The sequence below is a fragment of the Eretmochelys imbricata genome, chromosome 14 (assembly GCF_965152235.1).
Source record: "Eretmochelys imbricata isolate rEreImb1 chromosome 14, rEreImb1.hap1, whole genome shotgun sequence".
Lineage (NCBI taxonomy): Eukaryota > Metazoa > Chordata > Testudines > Cheloniidae > Eretmochelys > Eretmochelys imbricata.
Genome location: NC_135585.1, coordinates 31,747,584 through 31,772,321, shown reverse-complemented (window position 1 = coordinate 31,772,321; position 24,738 = coordinate 31,747,584). Strand labels below are relative to the sequence as shown.

Below are 24,738 nucleotides of genomic sequence, written 5' to 3'. Positions count from 1 at the left end.
ATCTGAAGTACCTCCCGAAGGCAAATTTCTCCTGTAATTTCTACTAAATTTAAATATTTGCAGTTAGCTACCTATACATGATAATGATATCAATGGGAATACTTGTACATGGTATAAGTCATCCCCACAATACAACTCTACCTTCTGGAGCTGGTAATAGTGGGAACAGTTCAGTGTCATAATAAGCAGACACAAGGAAGTTCCATTACCTGTATTGCATTATCTCCACAGACTTGCACTCCAGAATTTATCTGCATGCCCTCTGTGACAATCAGAGTCCAGATACCCCAAGGGGCGAAGAAAAGGGTTAAACTGAACACTTACATTAATTGATTGTATACTATGTCACTGTGTTATACACATGGATTGAGTAAGGTCTTTTATGAGCGCGTGTAATGTTCTGAACTTGATAGGCATTATGAGCTCTGTCTCCCGACAATGATTATGACTGTATGTATTTATGCATAGAGAAAACTTATGCTCATATACTTCAGCTCCGCGTCAGAACAGGGCAGGGAGGAGTCAGGGGCACCTCCCAAGCCCGTTATTCACACAAAAGCAATTCCAAGTGCCCATCCCTTATCCAGCCAGGAAAAAGACAAGGATGGACCATTAGAGTTAATAGGAAGACACAGGCTAGAAGTTCCCCTCTCTGAATAGCCATGAGTCACCATGCCAGGAGGTAAAAGAAAAGGCAAAAGCTTTTAAAAACTGAGGGCTGGTCTACACCAGAGGTTCTCAAACTGGGGGTCGGGACCCCTCAGTGGGTTACAAGGTTATTACATGGGGGGTCATGAGCTGTCAGCCTCCACCCCAAGCCCCACTTTGCCTCTAGCATTTATAATGGTGTTAAATATATAAAAAAGTGTTTTTAATTTATTGGGGAGGGTCACGCTCAAGAGGCTTGCTATGTGAAAGGGGTCACCAGTACAAAAGTTTGAGAACCACTGGTCTACACCAAAAATGTACATTGGCATAGCTATGGGGTCTGAGCTTTTGGCAACAAAACAGCGGAGGTGTCCACACTACAATGCTACTTCTGTCAGCAAAACTGTAGTGTAGACAAAGTCTTAGTTAAGCTGACCTAATCCCTGGTGTAGACAGCGCTAGGGTGATGGAAGAATTCTTCCATTAACCTAACTACTGTCTCTTGGGGAGGTGGATTAACTCCAGTGACGGGAGAACCCCTCTGTGCCGCTGCAGCATTTTAAACTTAGACATAGCCTGAGATTTTCATCCAGAAACTGGAGGGCAGTCTCATGGTGGGAGGTTGTCTGTGAATGCTGGATTCCCCCCACATAACTATGGGGTACAGTTAGGGTTGCCAGGTGTCTGATTTTTTACTGTAACACAGGGTCAAAAAGGGACTCTGGTGGCTCCGGTCAGCAGAGCTGACTGGGCTGTTAAAAGTCCAGTTGGTAGCACAGTGGGCGGGCAGGCTCCATGCCTGGCTCCACATGGCTCCCGGGAATCGGCTGGCATGTACCTCTTGCTCCTAGGTGGAGGGGCGGCCAGGGGGGGCTCCGTGTGCTGCCCCTGCCTGCAGGCATTACCCCAAGCTGCAGCTCCACAGTTCCCATTGGACAGGAACCATGGCAAACGGGAGCTGCAGGGGCAGCAAATGCAGGCGGGGGCATCCTGAGGAGCCCCCTGGCTGCCCCTCCGCCTAGGAGCTGCTTAAGGTCAGCGCTGCCTGGAGCCTACACCCCGAACCCTATTTCATGCCCCACCCCCCTGTCCCAGCCCAGAGCCCCCTCCTGCACCCCAAACCCCTCACCCCCAGCCCCACCCTAAAGCCCGCACCCCCACCCGGAGTCCTCACCCCCTCCCGCACCCCAACACCCTGCCCCAGCCCAGTGAAAATGAGAGAATGAGCAAGGATGGGGGAGAACAAGCGATGGAGGGATGGGGGGATGGAGTGAGTGGGGGCGGGGCCTCAGAAAAGGGGTGGGGAAGAAGCAGGGCCTCAGGGAATGGGGACAGGGGACGGGGCAAGGGTGTTTGCTTTTCTGCAATTAGAAAGTTGGTAACCCTAGGTCCAGTGGGAAATTATTCAAAAACAATAAGTAACTTGTCTGAGAAAAGGGACTTTATTGAATATGGAAGTATAAAGGTTGCATCTTGATGTTTAATTTCTGCGTAACTGGTATACATTTGCTTACCCCGACTGTTTCATCTTTGAATCTGTGATTTTTCTATTACATAAACTTTTCATTTATTTTTATCCTAAGCAGGTGTCTGATGTGTAAACTGTGTGGAGTGTGTATGCCAAAATATGCTGGTATCTGGGGATACAAACCAGAGGGGAAAAGTCTCAGTGTCTGGTAATCGGGGATCCTAGTTTTCCATGATAAAACCCCCAAAATTCTTTGATTAAAAAAAACTACATTTTTCTGCAATTAAAATGAAATGTTGACCTTCCATTTCCCTAGCCACAATATATATATGGGTCTCAGTTGAACACAATGTTTTACTGACATACAGTAGAACCTCCATTATCAGCTACCCATATTAACCGAAACACCAGTCACCCAGAACTGACAGCAGCTGCGGCTCGGGCAGTCAGCCTCCGGGTAAGTTTGGCTTGAGTGGTCAGCCCCAGACAGCTGGGCCTCAGGTGGTCAGCTTGAGCCCCAGGCAGCTGGTGGCTTGGTTAATACGGAGAACCAGATAATAGAGGCTCAGCTAAACAGGGTTTTTCTGTATATATATGTAACCCTTCTGCCCGTCAGAGTTGGCAGCAACAAGGGCCGGGTTCAATAGGGGATCCATTCCAATAACACAATGCAAACCAGCTCGAGCCCCCACCCAGTGACCTGGGACAAATATATACCACCCCCGCTGGGCGCCTCCAAGAGGCAATACTTCCCCTCTCGCAAGCACATAGTCTGAGTGTAGCAAAAAGCCTTTTAATAACAGAGAGAAACAATGTGGCATTATGTTGGGGAAACACCACCAACAGGATTCATAACACAACCCATGAGCAAAAAAACCCCACCCCAAGCAAATTGGGGCATGCCCTTTTCCCTTTGGTTCTTGAGTCCAGCAACCCCAAATCACCCAAACTCCCAAAAGTCCAATGACCCAAAAGTCTCTGTCCCTGGTCAGGGCAGCCCCAGAGTTTGAAAGTTTATCTGTGGAGCTTTACCTCCCAACCTGGGTGGAGATGGGACGGGGGTAAGAGGCACCTTATATGATCTGAAGCTGACCGCCCCATAGCTCCGCTCCGCTCTGCCAGCCGCCCCACGAACTCCTTCGCCCAGCTCCGCAGCCCACAAGCAGCTCCTGCCATCCACAAACTGCTCCACGACGAACTGCTTCACCAGCCTGTCCACAAGGCACTCCAGCCGTCCCACAAACTGCTCCACAATATATCTTCAGGCTCCCCCACTATTTAACACAACACTCAGTGATTTCAGCTCTTAGGTGAATTCAGCTTGTAGTAGGGGAGCCCTAGTGCTGGTGCACTGTTAGCCCAAAGTGAGCTTAGCAGCCTATAACTAGACTTCTAATGAAATCAAAATTAACTCTGATATTCCACAGTAGAGAGAGGAAAAAGTGCAATTAGCATGTAAGGCCCTCACCACCAAGTATTAATACTTATCCCCAGCCTCTCTCAAGTCACAGAGTTTTGGAACCCATGACCCTTGCCTAGCGAGTGGTACTAAGTTGATGGTGAATCCCTCCATCATAACAAAAGGCCACGTACAGTTCCAAGCACAGTTCCCATAATCAGGGTAATAACAATTTATTCTTCCTGCCCCAATAACAGAGACACTGGGGATCCCACAGCAGCCAAAGTGACCATTTGGGCAGCTATGGCCTCATTCTAGGCGTGGTGGGTGTGCCTATGCAAATGAGATCGGCCCCTGAAGTTCTTTTCCACAACTTGCCACACCTCACCACCAGATGTCAGGGTGGAGCTCATCCTGACACTGCTTACATCTATATATATATATTATATATATATATATATATATATATTTTAAATATATATATATATATCTTCTTCACAAAAATGTAAAAACTAAAGATTCTTTGTAAAAATGCAATTCCCACTTTTTCCTACAGGAAAGGGATTTCTAGGATCCCTGCTAGTAATTAAGAACTTGGGGAGGATAGATTTGGGGAGAGTTGGGACTAGAAGGGCTGTTGGTGTCACCCTGCTAGGGGTAATGAGGCTGTTGGAAGCCGGGGTGAGACCTTAGGCTTGTGGCTGGCTGCTGGTGTCAGAGAATTGAACCCTAGCAGCACAGCACAAAGGCCCCAAGGTTACAGGGCAGGCGGGGACAGAACCCCTTACTGGTCTGGGTGTTCCCCACAACCCTGCACACTCCCAGTGCTTTCACTGTGCTTGGCGCAGCCATATTGAAAGGGGGAGGGATCACAGTGGAAGCAGGTTGGCAGAGCTGTCACTATGATATGAGGAGAGGTGTGTGTGGATTTCGAAGGACCAGCCAAGTTTAGTTTCGGCTCTAAGTTCTGTAGGCTGTGTCAGCAGAGGTGCATCAGGGTGTCTTCCTGCCGTGGGGACTGTCTGCAGTCTGGCAGACCTCACTGTGGTCGCTAGGGCTTAGTGAGGGGTCAGTGAAGGCAATGTCTCAGGACTCTTCAGCACGGGTGATGCAAGATGCAAGAGGACTCATGCAGCCAGATCGGTGCTGGTGAAAGTTACACTCAAAGTTTGACTGGCCACATCTTTAAACTTGTAGACAAATACAGAAAGTAACTGCGTGGTTGCAGCATTTAAACAAAGGCCCTGACCTGACCCAAGATTTCTGGGGTAGGGTAGAAGGGCTTCTCTCTTGTCCCAGAATCACCCAGAACTCCCCCACCCGGGGATGAAGCAGGCAAGCCTTTGTAGCTTGCCTGTTGGGTCCTGATTGGTTAGTGTCACTTCTCAGCCCTCTGAAGAAGTATGTTTTTTTTCATACCCAGGCCTGAGTGGGATTTCCCCAGGCAAGGAGGCGTTAGGGTGCTGTCATCTCCAGCCGGGGGCAGAGAAGGCCTGACAGACCCTGTCTGAGGAAGGTAACCTTAGCACGTCTGGGATGGTTTGTGTGGTGTAGGGGCAGCGCTCTGAGTGTAAGTAGCTCCTGTTATCTATTCCTGACCTAAATCCAGGCTTTGCCCTAACAAAGAGAAGGTGTTATACTTTGTTCTGCACTGATTCTGTGCTCTGTTCCCAAAGGGTCCCAGAGCACATGTAAACACACATATCCGGGTGTCATTGGCATGCTGGGCCATCAGGTAAAGAGGGAAGAGTTGAGGTTGTATTGACAAATGATGTGTCCTGTTTCGGTTTTGCTACGCTCCATATTCTGGAAGGGCACAAAACACCACTGGAAACCTTTAACTCTGCATTCAGTGTATGAAGTACTTACCGACCACCCAAAGCCAGAGCCACAACCTGGTAAGTCACCACCTCCCCACTTAATAATAAGTTAACAGCAAGATTACAAAAGGTCACATCAGATACAGTTGGGAATAGATGCCAGTGGTAAAATCCTAGCCCCATTGAAGTTGCAGGGAGTTCTGCCACTGACATAAATGGAACCAGGATTTTACTCCAGACCTCTCATCCTCTAAACCCAAATTTTAGTCACTCAGCCAGGCTGTCTTTCTGATCCATTGTTCCATATATAAGTGCTTTGGTTAGCCTACCTCTGACCAGAACGTCACACTGTCTTCCCAGACCCAGGGATAGGATTAATGAGCTCCAGTTTTCTACAGCTGCTGGCTGCGTCAAGTTTCCAGATGCCTGCGAGAAGCTGCAGCATGTTTCAGCAGACAAGTGGGGATCCAGACCCCTTCCCGGACGTCCCCTTCAGCTGACTGGTTTTGGTATCACAGCTAAACGTGACGGGTTGCTCTTGGTGCTGTTACTTTTGTTACTTACATAGTGACAAAATAATAGAGACAAAGGCCCTCCTGAGGCATATCACAGCATCTCATGCTCTTTGAGAGGGCCGATGCAGCCAGGAGTGGTCTTCTGACTATAAGGACAGTTAAGCAGTGGAATAGGTTACCCAGGAAGGATGTGGTATCTCTGTCACTGGAGGATTTTAAAGGAAGGTTGGACAAAAACTTGCCAGGGATGGTCCAGGTTTACTTGGTCTTGGGGCTGGACTAGATGGTCTCATGAGGTCCCTCCCAGTCCTACACTTCTATGATTCTGTTATACCCCTTTTCCCTACCCTGTGTCTGTCTTGACCATTTAGATTGTAAGATCTTAGAGGTAGGGACTGTTGATTACTCTGTAAAGCACCTGGCACAATGGGTCCTCAGTCTTAAATGGCCCTAGGCATTCCTGGAATAAACATGATTTATAATAAAATTCTTAACGGTGACCTCAGTACAGTTAAAGTAGATGAACTTCTCAAATGCCTGGCACATGGGACAGTCAGACATGACAGTCAATTGATACAAAGGTATATGCGGGGTCTTGGTGACTCCCATTTGCCTTGCCAGGAGGTTTCTCATTTATCTGTTCTATCAGCCTTTAACTTTTAAGACTCTCTGGCAGTGAGAGTCTGGTGAATACCTCGAGCCCTGTTGAAACCTGCTGAGACTTGTTAAATCTGAGATGGACTTTTGGCTCCAGGACAAATCCCCTCAGCAGTCCCCTGAAAATATCCTACCTGAGCTGGTTCTACTACAACCATTTCCCTTCCCCATCCCCGGGGCAATGGAACGACCTGGATCAAAACATGGATGCTATTCTGCAGCCTGTCAAGGTGAAGAGCATAACTGGGGAAGTTTCAGAAGGGGCTTTAGTCCATTTCATACCGAGATTCCTGACTCCTACATCTGTCCCTGTCCCTCCTTGTTGCTGTTACACCAGAGACTCTGAAGCCCTCTGCAATGAGACAAGCACAATCACAAAAGCCGGTCAGAGTTGCTTAGGGCTGACAGTTTCCGAACCTCTCCTGCCATTTACACGTTCCCAGCCCTGAAACCAAGGGCAGGGGAAGTCAAGGTCTCTAGACTTTACACGGCATCCTTAATAAACCCTCCTCAGCAAACATCTGTTTGTATTGACGAGAACATGGAAACAACTGGATTCTCCAGCATGAGTGGAAAGTGGATCATTGGGAAGTTTAAACCCTCTCACCTGTCTGCCTCCCCCAAATGGGCCAAGGAAACAGGGTAGCTGCTTTCCCTCTAAACCCAGAAGTGCTTGTTGTTGAAAGGGAGAGAATGGGGTGAGAGAGGGAAATAAAAAATCTACACTTTTCCCTGTAAATATGCAGTTTTTGGAGAGCAAAAAGGAAATTGAGAATATTTCAAAAAGAAAAGGAGTACTTGTGGCACCTTAGAGACTAACCAATTTATTTGAGCATGAGCTTTCGTGAGCTACAGCTCACTTCATCGGATGCATCCGATGAAGTGAGCTGTAGCTCACGAAAGCTCATGCTCAAATAAATTGATTAGTCTCTAAGGTGCCACAAGTACTCCTTTTCTTTTTGCGAATACAGACTAACACGGCTGTTACTCTGAAACCTGAGAATATTTCAAACTCTCATGGATAAAATGGGCAAGTTCTGAGTGGGTTTTAAATTGCTATTGGCTAATTAGAGGGAATAGGGGGAAAATCTGAGGGGATTTTATATGAGTATTTTGTGCATCCAGGCTGGAGAGACTGTACCATTGTTTGTGTTGTGTCCCACAGACCTGAATTCCAGCACTTACACCAGCACCAAAGCCAGGGGGGCCAAGGTCCTCCCACTTTTAAACAAAAGAAACATAAGCACATGTAACCCTTCTGCCAGGCTGAGTTGACAGCAGCAAGGGCATGGGTTCAGTACATAGGGGTTCCCTTTCAACAATATGGTGCAAAGTCAGCTCGAGCCCCCACCCAGTGACCTGGGAAAATTACACACACACCCCTGGGCGCCTCAAAGAGGCAATACTTCCCCTCTCGCAAGCACAGAGTCTCGGTATAGCAAAAATCTTTAATAACATGAGATAAATAACTAGCATTAAATTGGGAAAACACCACAACTAGGGCTCATAAACACAAACCATGAACCAGAAGACCCACCCCCAAGCAGATTGGGCTGTGTCTTTTCCCTTTGGTTCTTGCATCCAGTAACCCAAAAGTCACCCCTCTCACAGTTTCTGTCCTGGGTCAGTGCACACCCTCCAGAGTTCAAAAATTCATTTGCAGAGTTTACCTCCCAGCCCCAGTGGAAAGGGGGGGGAAAGAAAGGTATGGGGCACTTTACATGCTCCAGTGCTAGCATCAACATCTGATTGCTACACCTCTCTGCTTAGAAGTAGGTATCAGTGATTTCAGCTCTGCAGTATATAACAAGACCCCCAAAGGGAATCAAAATTAACTCTGTTATTACACCATAGAAAGAAGGAAGAGAGTCAAAGTAGCAGCTAAGGCCCCAGCCATGCACAAATACCTACCCCCACAACCTCTCTCAACACACTAGGTTTTGGAACCCATGTCCCTGACCTAGCGAGTGCTACTTAGTTGAGGGTGAGTCCCTCTGTCACAAAATGCCAAGAACAGTTCTACTGTCCTTGATCCACATAACCAGGATAACAACACTTTATTACTCCTGCCCCAATAACAAAGAAACTGGGGATCCCGCAGAAGCCAAAGTAACCATTTGGGCAAACAGTCCCACCATGCTAGGCAGGGTGGGTGTGCCCATGCAAACGAGATCAGCCCCTGAAGTCCTATTCCCCAGCTCACCACCAGATGTCAGTGTGGAGCCCATTCTGACTCTGCTTACACACACAATTCATGTCCTCCACAGATATTTTTTTCCTCTGCAGAAAAATAGATTCTGTTGTGGAAGCGCTGCAATTACACCTTTTGCCCACTAGGGGCAGCTGTGGTGCCAGAAGAGAGGGCAGCTGGCTCACTGACAGGGAAGCCAGCTGTGGAAAGGGAGGGGGTGCTTTGGTCTTCGCAACCTCCCCACTACTTCTACAAAGGGTATGGTGCCCTTGAGCACTTATGTGCATACACAGCTGCCTTCACTGTTTTAGGTGTAGCTGTACTAACTGGTAGAGGGATTAGCTGGAACAGATTGGCAGAGCTGTCACTGTGATGTGAGGAGAGGTGAATGTGTAACATAAGGGATCAATTATGCCTTATTTCAGCCCTGAGTAGGCTGTGTCAGTAGCGGTGTGGAGGGGTATTCTTGCCAGGGGGGCTGTTCACAGCTTGGTGGCAGATGTGACAGTGGTCTGCAGGGCTTAGGTGGGACTGATACCGATGTAAAAAAACTTATCAGTTACTGAGCAGATATTATAGATTCAAAGGCCAGAAAGGACCATTGTGATCATCTAGTCTGACTGCCTGTGTAGCACAGGCCAGAGAACTTCCCAAAATAACTGCTAGAGCAGAGCTTTTAGAAAAACATCCAATCTTTATTTTAAAATGGTCAGCAATGGAGAATCCACCACAAACCCTTGGTAAATTGTTCCAATAGTTAATTACCCTCAACATTACAAATTTACGCCTTATTTCCAGTGATGCCTGTAATCAATGTTCCAAATTGGGGAAATGTGATAATGTAAACCAAATTCACCAGTGAGCCTGGGCTATGAAAGTCAGATATAAACAAATAAACCTTATAATTAACATCAACATGACTAAAGAATTGAAGAGAAGTTTGTGCTTTAGGATTTGCAGGATAACAAAAGAAATGAAAAACTTATTAAAATAAAACAAAACCAAAATTATGTTACTGGAAGTCCTGACCAACATTGAATGCAATAGGAACATAATAACATTCTTCATAGAGGTAACAGTGAATCCATGGTTGCAGTATCTGCTTGCAAACTAAAGCTCCTATCCAGAAAAAATAATTAAACAAATGCTTAACTTTATGCGGTGCGAATATTCCCACTGATATCAATGAGAACAGGTGGGTGAGTTGATATCTTTTATTGGACCAACTTCAGCTGGGGAGAGAGACAAGCTTGGGAGCTACACAGAGCTCTTCTTCAAGTCTGGGAAACACATGGAGAACCTCACTGCTAAATACAAGATGGAATGGATTGTTTAGCATAAGAAGTTAGCACATATTTCAGGAATGATCCCTTGAAATATGTGTTAACTAGTTATGCTAAACAATCTGTTCCACCTTGTATTTAGCTATGAAGCTCTGAGCATATCTGTTCTCAGCTCCCCTGCCACTGAGCTTCCCCATATGCCAGTTCACTCGATGGTGTCAGAGGGGGGTCCAGGACCCACGAGGGCCCCTCAAATTCTGGCTTCCACATGTGGGTGGGACTGAGAGAGTGGTTAAGATGTCATCAGATATAGGCACACACACAGGAGGGGAGACCTCCATCCTCATGTTTCCCCTCCTAGCATCCCACCCTTCCTTCTCTCCTGGGCCTTGGAGGAGTCTTCCCCTCAACAGCCACATGTCCAATTTCTTTGAAGTATTCTGTAAACACCCTCCAGCCCACAGAGAGTTAATGTGAACATTTGTAGAACAGGAGGGTTTTTATTTTTGAAGACAGAAGGGGGAGGCTCTGAATGTTAGACTCTGGTTGCAACATAAATGATGGACAGACCCAACAAACAGGAAACAGACAGAAGATGCGGGAAAGCTGTTTGCTGTTTGCAAACTGTTTTTTTTTTTTTTTAAATGCTCCAGTTTAGCTTCCCCCACCACAAGCTGCCTTTACCCAAAATACAAGGGTTTGGGTCCAGAGGCGGAAAATGTCTGAGCTCAGAATATTGGAAAAAAACGTTTGTATGAAAGTCACTGTATAAAATTACCCAAACCAGAGCCTATATAGAGTGGCTGCAAGAAACACCCCAGTCACCTGGAAACTTCAAATGTGGGAATCAGAAGTTAGGAGAAAAGTCTCCTGTATTCCTTGCCACCTTCACATCAACTACAACAAACACCCTGGATAACATGCTCCAATGCACCATAAGGCTTTTAGTTCCTAACACACCAAAAAAGCGATACGCAGCCAACTTCATCCCACTCCCACTCTAATGCACAACCTGAGCGGTGACCCCATAGGCTGCAGTATTAAGGGTTCAGCACAGCCCATGCATTCAGGAAGTTAATCTCCTTTAACAGTGCCAAGGTCATTGATGAGATTTTGTGTCAGAGCATGAGTTGGACGGCAGTGTGGGGGCATGTTGCTTTTCAGTCTCTGTTGGCGAAGGAAAACTTCTAGACTCCAGTGTAGTTAACCCCCAACTCCCATCCCAGTCTGCAAGTAACCCGCCCACCAGCAGCACAGGTCCCTCTCCCATTGGCTGGGCCCATCCAGCAAGAACCCAACTTCCAAATATTCCCTACCCCTCCCCAGCACCCACCATCATGCCTCATGGATCACCAGTCTCTCAATGACCCAGCACCCATCCTCAGCAACCCATAGATTCCACAATCTCCAGATGAGTGGGATGAATGGAACAGAACCACAAGAAAAAACAAAACAAAATGTCGTGTTGGTCTATCCTGTGTGTGTTCTTTGATGCCTAACAAGGTGTGAGCGCACACTGAAGCTTTTCCCACACTCTAGGCATTTACAGAGTTTCTCCGCCGTGTGGATCCTCTGGTGTGCTTTAAGGAGTAAGTTCGCCTGGAAGTTTTTCTCACTCTCAGTACACTTAAATGGTCTCATGACAGTGTGGATTCTCAGGTGTCTAATGGGGCCTGAGCTCACAATGAATCGTTCCCCACAATCGGGGCACTTATAGGGTCTGTCTTCTGAGTGGATTCTCCAATTTAATAAGGGCTGAGCAATCATTGTACCTTTTGCCACATTCAGGGCACTTAAATGGTCCCTCTTCTGTATGGATTCTTTGGTGTTCCATAAGGGCTGAGCTGTGACTAACATTTTTCCCACACTCAGGGCAGTTATAGGGTCTCTCTCCAGTGTGGGTTCTCTGCTGGGTAATAAGGATTGATTTCTGATTTAAGCTGTTTCCACACTCAAGGGATTTAAAGGGTCTCTCTGCTGTCTGGCTTGTCTGATGTTCCATGAGGGCGGAGCTCAGACGGAAGCTTTTCCCACGGTCAGGGCATTTATAAGGTTTATTGACCGTGTGTGTTCTCTCATGCGTAAGAAGGTAGGAGCTCTCTCGGAATGTTTTCCCACAATTGAGGCACTCATAGGGTTTCCCAGCTGTATGGATTTTCCAGTGGGTAAGAAGAGTTGAGCTCAAATGGAAGCTTTTCCCACAGTCAGGGCATTTATAGGGCTTCTCTCCAGTGTGGATCATCTGATGTACAATAAGTGCTGAATTCACAGCGAAGCTTTGTCTAGACTCAGGGCAGCTACAGGGTTTCTCTGCCATGTGTATTTTCTTATTGAGGGACGTGATTGTTCCCCTCTATTCGACATTGGTGAAGCCTCATCTGGAGTACTGTGTCCAGTTTTGGGCCCCACACTACAAGAAGGATGTGGAAAAATTGGAAAACGTCCAGCGGAGGGCAACAACAATGATTAGGGGACTGGAACACATGACTTATGAGGAGAGGCTGAGGGAACTGGGATTGTTTAGTCTGCGGAAGAGAAGAATGAGGGGGGATTTGATAGCTGCTTTCAACTCCCTGAAAGGGGGTTCCAAAGAGGATGGATCTAGACTGTTCTCAGTGGTACCAGATGACAGAAGAAGGAGCAATGGTCTCAAGTTGCAGTGGGGGAGGTTTAGGTTGGATATTAGGAAAAACTTTTTCACTAAGAGGGTGGTGAAACACTGGAATGCGTTACCTAGGGAGGTGGTGGAATCTCCTTCCTTAGAAGTTTTTAAGGTCAGGCTTGACAAAGCCCTGGCTGGGATGATTTAACTGGGAATTGGTCCTGCTTCGAGCAGGGGGTTGGACTAGATGACCTTCAGGGGTCCCTTCCAACCCTGATATTCTATGATTCTATGATTCTAATCAGGATTGCATCAAAGACACCTGGTTCCATCATTTCCTCCTCCTAACAGAAACAACGCACAGGGCCTCCAACTTTGGCTGACTGCTCAGGTCAAAAGGAGCAACAGAGGGTAAGCCTAGTGTAGGTAGCTCCTGCTTGCTACACATAACCTAAGACTGAGCTTTACCTTAGCAAAGAGGGTATTAGATTTAGGGTGGGTCTACATGGGAGGTTTAATCCAAAGCCTTGTGTTCTACTCCATGTAATTTGCAATCCAATAACATGCACACAGAACCCCTGTTCTGTTTTCACTTTGCATTGTGTGATCCCCCGGTGGGAGTTTGCCATGAGCTGAGGGCATATCGTTCTCTGGGGGTATCCAATGGTCCTTTGGTTGGCTCTCTGAGCAGCATGTATCCTGGGGTTGTTTTCCCTCTGAATTGTGGGGTGCCAGCTGGGCTTAAATGAAAAAGAAAAGTCCCATGATTCCGCTGTCTCCGTCCCCTGCTTCTTTTCTGGACTGGCGGATGCCATTTTTGAATTGCTGTCAGCCAGACGCAACAATGCTCCACACTGCTGCAGTGATGAGCACAAACACGTACAGGCGGCTTGGGCTGCTTTACTGCACTCAAAGCCAGATGAATTCAGCATTGGACTTTGTGTGTTGCACTGCCGTGCAGATGACATGGGAGCAGGAAACTATTCTACAGCAGCAGCAGCTCCTCTGGCAGCAGGAGGATGCTCCGAAGCGATGGCAGCAGGTCCAGGAGGAAGAACAGGAAGATGTCGCCAAGCTGTTGGAAAAAAAGGACTGGATCCTGGATCACCTATGCAGCATTCAGCACCATTTCTGGACCCTGGAAACCAACATGAATTGGTGGGAGAAGATCATTCTGTAGAGCTGGGCGGACCAGCAGTGAAGAGAGAACATAAGAACAGCTAGACTGGGTCAGATCAAAGGACCATCTAGCCCAGTGTCCTGTCTTCTGACAGTGGCCAATGCCAGATGCCCCAGAAGGAATGAACAGAACAGGTAATGATCAAGTGACCCATCCCCTGTCGCTCATTCCCAGCTTCTGGCAAACAGAGGCTTGGGACATCTTCCCTGCTCATCTTGGCTAATAGCCATCCTCCATGAACTTATCTAGTTCTCTTTTTAACCCTGTTATAGTCTTGGCCTTCACAACATCTTCTGGCAAGGAGTTCCACAGGTTGATTGTGCCTTGTGTGAAGAAATACTTCCTTTTGTTTGTTTTCAACCTGCTGCCTATTAATTTCATTTGGTGACCCCTAGTTCTTGTGTTATGAGAAGGAGCAAATAACACTTCCTTATTTACTTTCTCCACACCAGTCATGATTTTATAGACCTCATTCATACCCCACCTTAGTGGTTTCTCTTCCAACCTGAAAAGTCCAGTCTTATTAATCTCTCCTCACACGGAAGCCGTTCAACACCCTTAATCATTTTTGTTGCCCTTTTCTGTACCTTTTCTAATTCCAATATATTTTTTTGAGATGGGGCAACCAGACCTGCATGCAGTGGGCGTACCATGGATAAACTTTAGGATACAGAAGGCTTCCTTCTTTGAGATCTGTGCAGAACCGGCCCTACAGCTTCTGCAACAGCGTTGCCAACATGCAGCATTCTGCACCCATGGAGAAATGGGTCATCATTGCCATCTTGAAGCTGGCCACCCCATAACATTACCAGTCTGTAGCCAACCAATTTGGGGAATGGGGATATCAACTATTGGGGGCCATTCTCATGCAGGTCTGCTATGTCTTTGACAAGGTGCTATTTAACCTGCTCATGGAGCTGGGTCATGCTCAGGACACAATTGATGGCTTTGCACACATGCGGTTCCCAAACTATATAGGTACAATTGATGGACCCCATGTGCCAATCATTTACCTCCACCCCGCATCCCCACCAGAGTGCAGAATTTATAAACAGAAAGCCACCTTTGTTCCTGATGCTCCAAAGACTGGTGGACCAACTGTGGCAGGTTTACAGATATAAATGCGGGATGGTTTGGGAAGGCCCATGATGCTAGGATCTTTCAGAACTCAGTACTATTTACATTAATGGAGAAAGGACTGTTCGCCTCCAGGAGCATTGTTATACATTAATGATGTGGAGGTCGGTCTGCTTATTCTGGGAGACCTGACTTATTCCTTGATGCTCTGGCTAATGAAGCCATATACAGACTACCTGGACAGAAGGAAGGAACTTTTAAACTATCTCCCTCACCTCTATTTGCCAGAAGCAGGGAATGGGTGACAGGGGATGGATCATTTGATGATTCCCTGTTCTGTTCATTCCCTCTGGGGCCCCTGGTATTGGACACTGTTGGAAGACAGGATACCGGGCTAGACGGACCTTTAGTCTGACCCAGTGTGGCTGTTTTATGTTCACCTGCTGTTAAACAAGCTCTGGCCTAGAGAGGTTGTGCAATCCCCATCACTGAAGGTTTTTAAGAACAGGCTGGACAAAACCTGGCCGGGCTGGTTTCGGTTTACTTGGTCCTGCCGCAGAGCTAGGGGCGAGACTGGGTGACTTTTCGAGGTCCCTCCCAGCCTGAGAATTGTAGGGTTCGGTCACGGCAGTAGCTGCAGAAGGACAGGGAAGTGTGCATTTGAAAGGCAGGGGACACAGTTTATGAAATAGGTTAGAAGAAGCAGAACAAAAAAATGTTCCAACCATTATTACTGCACATTGTGTTTTGCACGACATTTGTGAGACCATCACAATGGGTGGGAGGCTGAAGTGCGGAGACTTCCTCGGAGGTTCGAGCAGGCAGCAAGGTGTCCCACGGAAAACACAAATAGTGAGGGAATGCAGCCAGGAATGCCTGTTGTTTCTATGTTGAGTCCCATGGCCGAACTTGCGCGCCCGGGTGGGTTGTATTGGGAGACAGACATTGCGAGCACTGGGGTATTCTGGGTGGGTGGCTGAAATTCAATGTTCCCTAATTGCTTTTGCAAATCCCAACCATTATTTCAACGATTTTCCATGTTAACTGCAATGATGGCTCGTAATGGATGTATTGGGAGTGGTCTTTATTATGAAACAACAACAACAAAATAAACCAATGGAAAAATTGTATCTTTGTATTTTGAAATACATTTAACTAACCCATCTACAAAAAAAAAGTTTGCCAGAAGCTGGGAATGGGCAACAGGGAATGGAACGCATGATGATCACCTGTTCTGTTCTGTCCCTCTGGGGCACCTGGCCTTGGCCATTGTTGGAAGACAGTATACTGAGCTAGATGGACCATTGATTTGACCCAGGAAGGCCATTCTTATATTCTTAAAATAGCCTACTATACACAATCCTTTAATGCTGCAACAGTGCAAACAGAACTCAAAGTGCAAAAGTGAGACCATTTCAAACACAGCAATTTGGGGGAAAGAAGGCACAAAGTGGCAGGGGCATATACACCTTGCCTCTGGCTCTTCTTGTCCACATAGGCTCTGAGGTTTGAGTGCGGGGCTCTAAAATGCTGGAGTCCCAGGTGCAAGTGTTCTGGGCACTCAGAGGCTGGTTCTGAGAGGCCCCTGGGTGCACTGCTGTGAGGAGGTGGTGGTCCCAGGAGCCAGCATTGTCCAGGGGCTGCAGGACACGGCTGGGCCCCAAATTACAGGACTGAAGGGCCTGCTAGCCTAGCAGCAGCATGTTTTGCAGAAGGGCATTTTGGCTCAGGATCGCATCTGTGCGTTGCCTGTGCATCTCTCTGGCTTTTTCCACGCTCTCCTTCACCATGGTGCTGCTCTCCTTAGCTACAGCTATTCTTTCCCTCACCACTGAGACTAAGGGTACATCGACACTGCGTTCTTGGCCAACTGCATGATCTGGGAGAGCTGCATTCCTTAATTCCTCTGGGGTCTCATGTGCTGTCTCCCTCTCAGCCAGCCTGGTTTTCCTCTGCGACACCGCCATGAGCTCTGCAAGAATCTACTCCCGAATCTTCCTTCTTCTCCTCCTTCATTTGGCCAGCCTGTTCGCTGTACATAGAAGCCCTGTCCTTGGTTTTCTGGCTGTAGCAGGTGCTACGACTGTGGGAGTAGAGGGAAAGAACCCAGTCAGTTATTGTTTATCTCCCAGACACAACATGACAGCTTTTTTTTTTTAGGATGTATCTGTGACTATCTCCCTGAGACTCTCCCGACTTTTTGAGGACACTCAGAGATGGCAAGTGGATGCAGGGTTCTAAGTGCATTTGGATTTCAGCCAACTGTATCTGCTTCCATGTTACACGGGTGCGGCGGTGGGAGCTATGTTTCGGGTTGCTTTTGCAGCTTTGCATGCTGGGGGCCCTCCTATGGCATCTGAGGCGTAAATGGGAGATTGGGAGGAGCATACAGGGGTGAGCTGGATAGTAATCTCCTCTCCATCCCCTGTAGGCCATCCTGATTCTCGATGATGTTACGCTGAGGAGGGTGACTAGGAGGCAGGGAAGAAAGGTCTAGTTCAAAGAGGCAAAGGGCAGACCATCGAGATACACTGTGAAGTTATTCACTAGGACGTCCCCCTGGAAGTGCTGCAGACGTGGAAGGGGTTGTAAGCTTTCCGGGGGCATAAGGGGTGTGCAGCTGTTCCCTATAATGTGTGAAACAAAACAGAGCCATTTCTCAGTCTGCTGTTTTGCCAAATCTCTCCTGCAGACACAGGCGCTTTCTCCAGTGGGTGCTTCACGCCTGCTCCGAGACGAGCCCACCCCCCACCCACTCCTTCCTTTCCCCCGAGACCCCACCCTCGTCCCACCCTTGCTCTGCCCCTCCCCCTCCCCAAGGCCCTGCCCTTGCTCCACCTCTTCCCATTCCCGCTCTGCCCCTCACTCCGCCTCCTCCCACCCCTGCTCCGCCTCTTCCTGCTACCGCTCCGCCCCCTCCCCTGAGTGCCTCCCACCAGCCTCCGAAGAGCTGTTGCCTGGTGAGTGCTGAGCACCCCCTATTTTTTTCTCCCCATGGGTGCTTGAGCCCCACAGATTTCACAGAATCAGCACCCTATGCCTGCAGATATGGAGAAAGTGCAGAGGGAAAAAAGATAGGGTCCTACAGTGACTGTCAGCTACAGGGCATTTGTACCTCAGCTGGGAGCAGCATTGCTTGTGTCTTGTCTGGGTGTGCAATGTGCACTCATGTAAATTACAAAAACCAACCCAGTTTCTTTTCCTGTAAGCGCAGTCTCAATAAATGGTTAGATTTTGCCCAAATCCGTGCTTCCGATATTCAAGTCGGCCAGGGAAGGTGGGGCAGAGGGGAGCAGGGCACAGACCGTGACTGCGCCATGCTAGCCGGTGCCTTAGGTGGTGTGGGATTAGCTCACATCTGCCAACAATAATAATAAAAAATACATTGTAAAGGTGGGGACTTACCTGCCAAAATTCCCTGCACTTGATCTCCCTCATCAGGCCAGGCCTGGGTTTTCAGCTGGAACTCAGGGCAGGAAGTATTGTAGCAAGCATTGTAGCAAGGCAGGACTGGGGCTAGCTGTCCTGAGTCACAAAAAGACCCTGGCTCATGGGGGCAGCTTCTGTGGCATCCTCCTGGGCATCCCCTGATGGATCCTTGGTGGGGTGGGGTGGGATGGGAGAGTCTGACAGCAGGATTCCAGCAGCACCTGGGATGGTCATGCTATAATTGGAAAATCTGTTCAGTTAATCAACAAATGAAAAAGTCCCATGTCCCCTATTGGATTGTCTCCCTCAATCCCTCATTGCAATGTACTTTCTCATGGGCTGCTTGACCTTTATCCAGCACTGGTTGGCAGCCCTGACCCCTTGTGGACATCTGCTTTGCTACATCCACACAAAGGTCCCCATTCCTGTGGCTTCCAGAAGAGCTTCCTGAACCAATGCGATGCGTCCTACCAGATGGCGGTGAGATCAAAGGTCTCAGCACGGCTCCAAGCAGCTGTGGCAGGCATGTGAGGGGTTGGGGGGGGGGGGAGGATGTCAATACAGACATCAGTACAGAATTACAATACACTGGGATCCAGGAGCAAATGGGCAAAATCTGGGGGAAGGGATGTCCTGGCAACTTCACACCAGAGTAGGGAGGACACACAAGTAAATGGACAGCTTAGTAACAGGTAACGTGCAAAGCACTATGGGATAGCTGTTGGAAGCATGCAAAAAGCGGCACACAGCAATTGTGCACCCATCCACAGAAACAAAAGACCAAAGTAAATACAATTTGAAGCAAGCTACTTTGCAAGAGGACTCCAGAGCTCCTGCTAATGTGGAGTTAGTACATACTGATGGGCTGAGCCATGTGAATGCAAGCATTTTCAAACCAGATTAACTCAATTTCATCCTGTAGACAAGCCTGTATTCTTGAAGTGCTCAGGAACTCTGTAGGCCGAGCTAAGTGCACACACCCCTCCATTCTCCCCCACCCCAGACTCCCTGTGCGTCACCCTCTCATCCCCTGCTATTTCCATCACTCCCTGCAACTGTCCCAAACCCCTCCTTCATGCCAGCAGCTCTGAGTGCACCCCCATTCCCTCTCCCCCCAAAAAATCTCACTTTCCCCCCAGGCCTACTATTTCCTCCTGCCACTGGTATTCTCCATGTGACATGCCCCTCAAGTGCCCCATATCATGGTCCCCCATTCTCACACACACATCATGCCAAGGGCTATGTCCAAGGCTCCACTAAATCTTCCCTCATGCCGTCCATCCTCTCAATATACTGTAACATACTGACACCCCTGAATGACTTATCATGCAGACAAATTGTAAAGGTGTATGGAGGGGGGAGAGGAAGGGGACAAATGGGGGTGCACACCACCCTGGCATGGGGAGGGGAGAGAATGGAGGATGCTGGAATGGGGGGAGTGGGGAATGGGGCACACAGAGCTCCTATTGCTGTGGGGAAGCTGGAAGTATATAATGAAGGTTCACAGGGCCCCTGCCATGAGGAGACAATGTGGTACCCAGAATTGGGAGGAGCAACCCAGAGCCCCTGGCCTGGGGAGGGCAGCAGGGGACTCTAGCAGAGAGTCCCTGAAATAGAGGTGGGTGGCACACAGAGAAGATGGGGCAGGGGTGGGAGACAGACAGAAGGATGCAACTTTGGCGTGTGCGTTGAGCTTGGCCAGCAGAAGCCATGATGTGGGCTCCCCTAGGTCTGGCTTAAGCAAAAGCCAGAGCTCTCAATACAGCGACAGCAGTATACTGCCAAGTACGACCCATCTGAGAACTGGGACGAGGCCATATGCCAGCATGTTCCACCGACAGAAAGTGACAATTCTTTTAAAACCCAAAAGCCAGGGTGATCATTACCAACCTTGTTAGGGCAGTGGGGGTGTCAAATACTGCACTGAATCCAGCCTCCTTTGACAGCTCGAGACATCCTCACAGGTAGAGATGGGCTTCTGTATCTGGCATTGGGCCACATGGCACTTTTAACAGCACAGCCCTGGGGAGAGGGCACTGAGATGGACCCTCCAGCAACGAACACAAGGCCCTCTGACACCCACACCCTATTTTGGCAACCACTGCAGCTGACTCACCCCCTCCCCTTGTGGCATGTTGTATCCCCTCCCTATCCCTTTCTGCCAGTGCATCTCCCTCTTTCTGAACCCAGTTCCTGCACCCCCATGCCTGATTTGGTCCATCTGCCCCTCCCTCCTATTTCACCCTCTGCTGGACATATTTTGGCCCCTGTACAATTTCTCTCCATCCCTCCCCTTCGATTTGCCCCTTCTGCCCTCTTTAGCTGGTTTCACTGCTGGCAGAAGAGACTGAAGAGGGCGGATGTTACCAAGCGGGCTCAGATCGCTCCAGCTGATCCGTCCCAGCACAGCAGCCAGTTCTGTCGGGAAGCAGTTTTTGAAAGGAACTACGTGTGTAGTGTAGTAAATTGATCTGCCCAGGAATGGGCTACTGCTCAGTACATCTGCTGAAGCCACTGCCCTTCACCCTGCCCTTCTTAGCTCTAAGATTCTGCGGACTGCTCTTGACAGGAGTTAAAAAGGGGCAAAGGGGGGCAATCGGAGCAGGGGGGTGGCCAGGGTCTGATCAGGGGGTGGCCAGGGTCTGATCAGGGGGGTCTAGCAGCTGGAGGCAGGGTTAGGGTTTAATGGTTTACTGTAGTAGTTTACTACACTACACCCGCTCCCAGATCACAATGGAAGCAGCAGCAGCAGCGTCTGACCCAGGAAGCTCAACCCCTGATATCCTGAGCAAAGAGAGCAAAGCAGCCTCCTCCTCCCCCTTTGCAACAAGCAGGGCCCCCCGGTGCCACAGGAATTGGTGAGACACAGCCCCAGCTCGGTAACAGCTGCCCAGCAAGCCAGAAAGCATCAGCAGAAGCAATGAAACTGCAAGCCCCGAGAGACAGCCTGCAGTTGGAACATGAACAAAAACTGGCAGAAATTCGAATGAGAGAGAAGCAAGCCTTGGCCCAGCTGGAAAAAGAAGCTTACAGGGGGCAAATGGAACTGCTTGCTGCTGAGGAGCAACAGAAGACTCACCAGATGCAACAAGAAACTGCCAGACTTCAGCTCCAAATAAAAACAAAACAAAACACACCGTCGCCAGGGGAGGGCTCCGGGTGCTGCAAAAGGGGGCTGCTCTCTCTGCTCAGCAGAGATTTATTGCTGCTGCCTCTCCTGTGACCCAGGAGCCCACCCGGCTGAGCAGGAGACTGCGACAAGCCGTGGGGTCCCCTCAAACTGGAGTGATGGGTAAATCTCCCCCCGGATTTCAGCACTGACAGGGACATGGTGGCTCCATCACCCACAGCAGGTCTAAAAGGAGTGAGTGAGGCAGAGCCTGGTGCTAATGAACAGTGCATTAGGGGATTCTGTCATTAGAGACTGCACCCTAACACACACCCATATGGGACAGAATTAACACCGTCCAGGCACCTTGATTTTGGCCTAACTCTGAGCGCTTGACGGAGAAACCTTAATGACCTTCTTCAGCATTCATGTTGCACTCCCCATCAGTACCTGGCCCCGGTCTGGGAAGCTAATGATCCAACCAGCCCACCAAATTTGGTGATGAGTCCTGGTCACATGGTGCATATGCTAAGAAGAATGTAGCGTTTTGTGTGTCATATGGATATAAATCCCCTCTGATTCAGTTCTTCTACGTAATTATCTAACTTGCAGATCTAATCCCTTCCAACATTGCCCCTGCTCCTTCTAATCATCAAATATTGCCATGACATCTATGGTAACCATACGTCCCGTTTCCGCTGGGACAATCCCTTTATTAAGCCCTGTCATGGCCCTCCCACCTGTTTTGGCAAAAGTGGGCATTTGTCCCGTTTGCTCTTGCCAACTTCCAGCAGTTGGCAAGAGCAAACGGGACAAATGCCCAGTTTTGTCAAGAAACTGGGGTGCACAGGAACATGCAGGGGGGTGAGCAATGATGCCAGCCTTGGGCTGGCCTTGGGAGAGCAGCGATGCCAGCCCCTTGGCGGAGTGGGGCTCAGGTGAGTTGCTCAGGCCAGCCCAGCGCGAGTTGGGGAGGGATCCTTGAGCTAGCCCCACATGGTGTCCCATTTTCCCTTCAGGAAATGTGGTCACCCTAGTGATATCAGAGCCATGGTTTCAGGCCTGCAAATAAAAAGAAAATACTCTGTTGAGTTTGTGAAATATTCTGGGGCTGGGGGGAGAGGGTCAAAGGGCTGCATTGTGGGAATTCATTGCTGAAATTACCCCACATTCCATGAGGAACAGCCAATTTCAAGACATTTGGTGCAAGCGTGTGGGCTTGAGAGCAGTCAGAGGAGTCATCGTTTAACCAGATTCTCACCCTAAACTATAACATAGCTGGTTCACACACCCATCACCCCCATCCCAGACAGACCTCCCCAGCTAGGCCTCTTGCACACCCAGGCCACCGCCTCCAATTCTCCACCTTCACCCCTACGCAGGGATGATATGTACCTTACCTTGCAATTCCTCATTTCCAGACATGAGGGTTTAGTCACTCGCTGCTTTCTGGGAGGTGCTGGTCATCAGTTCATAGCAGCTCTGCAAAAAATGTCATCTTGTCCGGCTCAGGCAGGCTCTTTTTAAACAGAAGGCAAACAACGAAAGACAGGAAAGGGAAGGAAAAGGAGACAGGAGGGACGGGGCAGCAGTAGGAACTCATTTCCCATCCCAAGTGCAGCTCAGAACCAAGCCGAAGACAGGGGAGATGGTGATATCATCGGTTCCCTCTCTCTGGCCCAGTCACGATGCCTTTCAGGATCAGGAACATGAAGGTCCAACAGTGTCATAATCAATCTCGAGGTCTTGTCTTCCAGTTCACCTATCTCTATATTTTGCTCCTCCCCCAATAAAATCGCTCTTTAAGGACCCCCAAAGGGTGTGATGGGTGGAATAGCCCATCCCCTCTGTCATAGGGTGACTGGCAAAAAAGGGAGCAAGGTCCACTGCAGAGCCATATTTGGCCATAAGGGGGTGCTAAAGAGAATAGGCACATCCATTTCTGTATGGCGTAGACGGCAGGACTGAGAGACTCCTCCCATCGAGGAGGGAAGAGAGACCAAGTTGGAGTGTAGGGCAGGAGCATCGACCACCGGAGTTCCAGCTCCAATTGCTGGGAATTCCCAGGCTTCTGCAGCAATGTGCCGAGGAGATCCAACAACAGGAAGAGATCGGCCACCCCCAAGTCAGAAAGGGAGAGACCTGGAGGTACATTGGGCCGGTGGGCAACAGAGACACTTAAGCTGGATTTGCCGATAGATGCATCATGATGGTAAGTTCTGCCACTGCACAGGACCCTATGGAAACGGGAAGGCCCAGACTCTTAAAGATACTGTGCTAAGGGGTGACGGGCCTTCTTCTATTATGGGACTGAAAGAAAGGATGTGGGGACCCCGTTTGGACAAAGGAAGAATAAGGCCCTGGGGGTAGTGTGTTTTTGTTGGGGGAAAATGAAGTACATAAAAAGCCGCATTCCCCCACCCCATCTCAATCTTTGGGAGCTGGGACTATTGCTCCGGAGAAGACAGGCTTCAAAGTTTTTGGGAACTTGGACAACCAAGGGAAAAGGTCCCAAATTTAACATAAGAACAGCCATGCTGGGTCAGACTAACGGTCCCTTTAGCCCAGTATCCTGTCTTCCGACAGTGGCCAATACCAGGTGCCCCAGAGGGAATGAACACAACAGGTAATCATCAAGTGATTCATCCCCTGTCGCCCATTCCCAGCTTTTGTCCAAACACAGGCTAGACGGGGCAGGAGAACTTGGGTAATGTATGTAATATCTACAGGAACCAAAGCAGACCCTGGGGGCTGAAATGATTCCACTGGAGAAGAGCCCACTGAGATGCTCTGAGCAAGACCAGGATTCCCTGACGGGGTGTCAGAAAACGGGTGGAACTTGTTTCACAGGTTCTGGAAGCTCAAATATATGCTGATAACCAAATGCCTGATATGAGCACCAACCACCTTGGCAAACTACAGGGTCAGATGGAGCCACTATGACAGAAATGGACAATGGGACAAAAACTTCTCAGCTCACCTCAGTTTCAACACTGTGTAGAGCTGACAGGCCGCTGGCTCCCAATATTCTTCATCCCTACGTTTCCCCTCCCCCACCTCTTGGCCTCAGAGGAGTCTTCCTCTCAAAAACTACCAGTTCAATTTCTTTGATGTGTTCTGGAAATACTCTTCCATCCCCGGAGAGTTCACTTGAACATTTTTAGAATGGCAGAGATTTTCTATTTGAAGACAGAAGAGGGAGGGGCTGAAAGCCAGATCCCAGTTGCATTGTCAGTGATGGACAGAGACACCAAAAAGGAAACAAGAAGATGTTGTAGAGCTGTTTGCCCCTTGTGAGTTGATTTTTTCAAAAAAATAAAATATTATATATATAATTTTTTTAACATAACCCACTCTCAT

The 24,738-nt window shown here is 48.7% G+C and overlaps 1 protein-coding gene across 1 annotated transcript in view; it reads right to left on the bottom strand.

Moving 5' to 3' along the window:
* LOC144275017 (uncharacterized) overlaps positions 1-24,676 on the bottom strand; it is a 37,782-nt gene extending 13,106 nt beyond the window's left edge. The window contains exons 1-5 of the mRNA XM_077834092.1: positions 20,160-24,676; positions 18,246-18,504; positions 16,122-16,923; positions 11,754-12,223; positions 11,497-11,719 (exon numbers count right to left, since the gene is read on the bottom strand). Coding sequence (XP_077690218.1) covers positions 11,497-11,719; positions 11,754-12,223; positions 16,122-16,145 — 717 coding nt within the window. The 5' untranslated portion in view covers positions 16,146-16,923; positions 18,246-18,504; positions 20,160-24,676. The remainder of the gene's footprint in view (positions 1-11,496; positions 11,720-11,753; positions 12,224-16,121; positions 16,924-18,245; positions 18,505-20,159) is intronic.
* Positions 24,677-24,738: the final 62 nt, after the last annotated feature.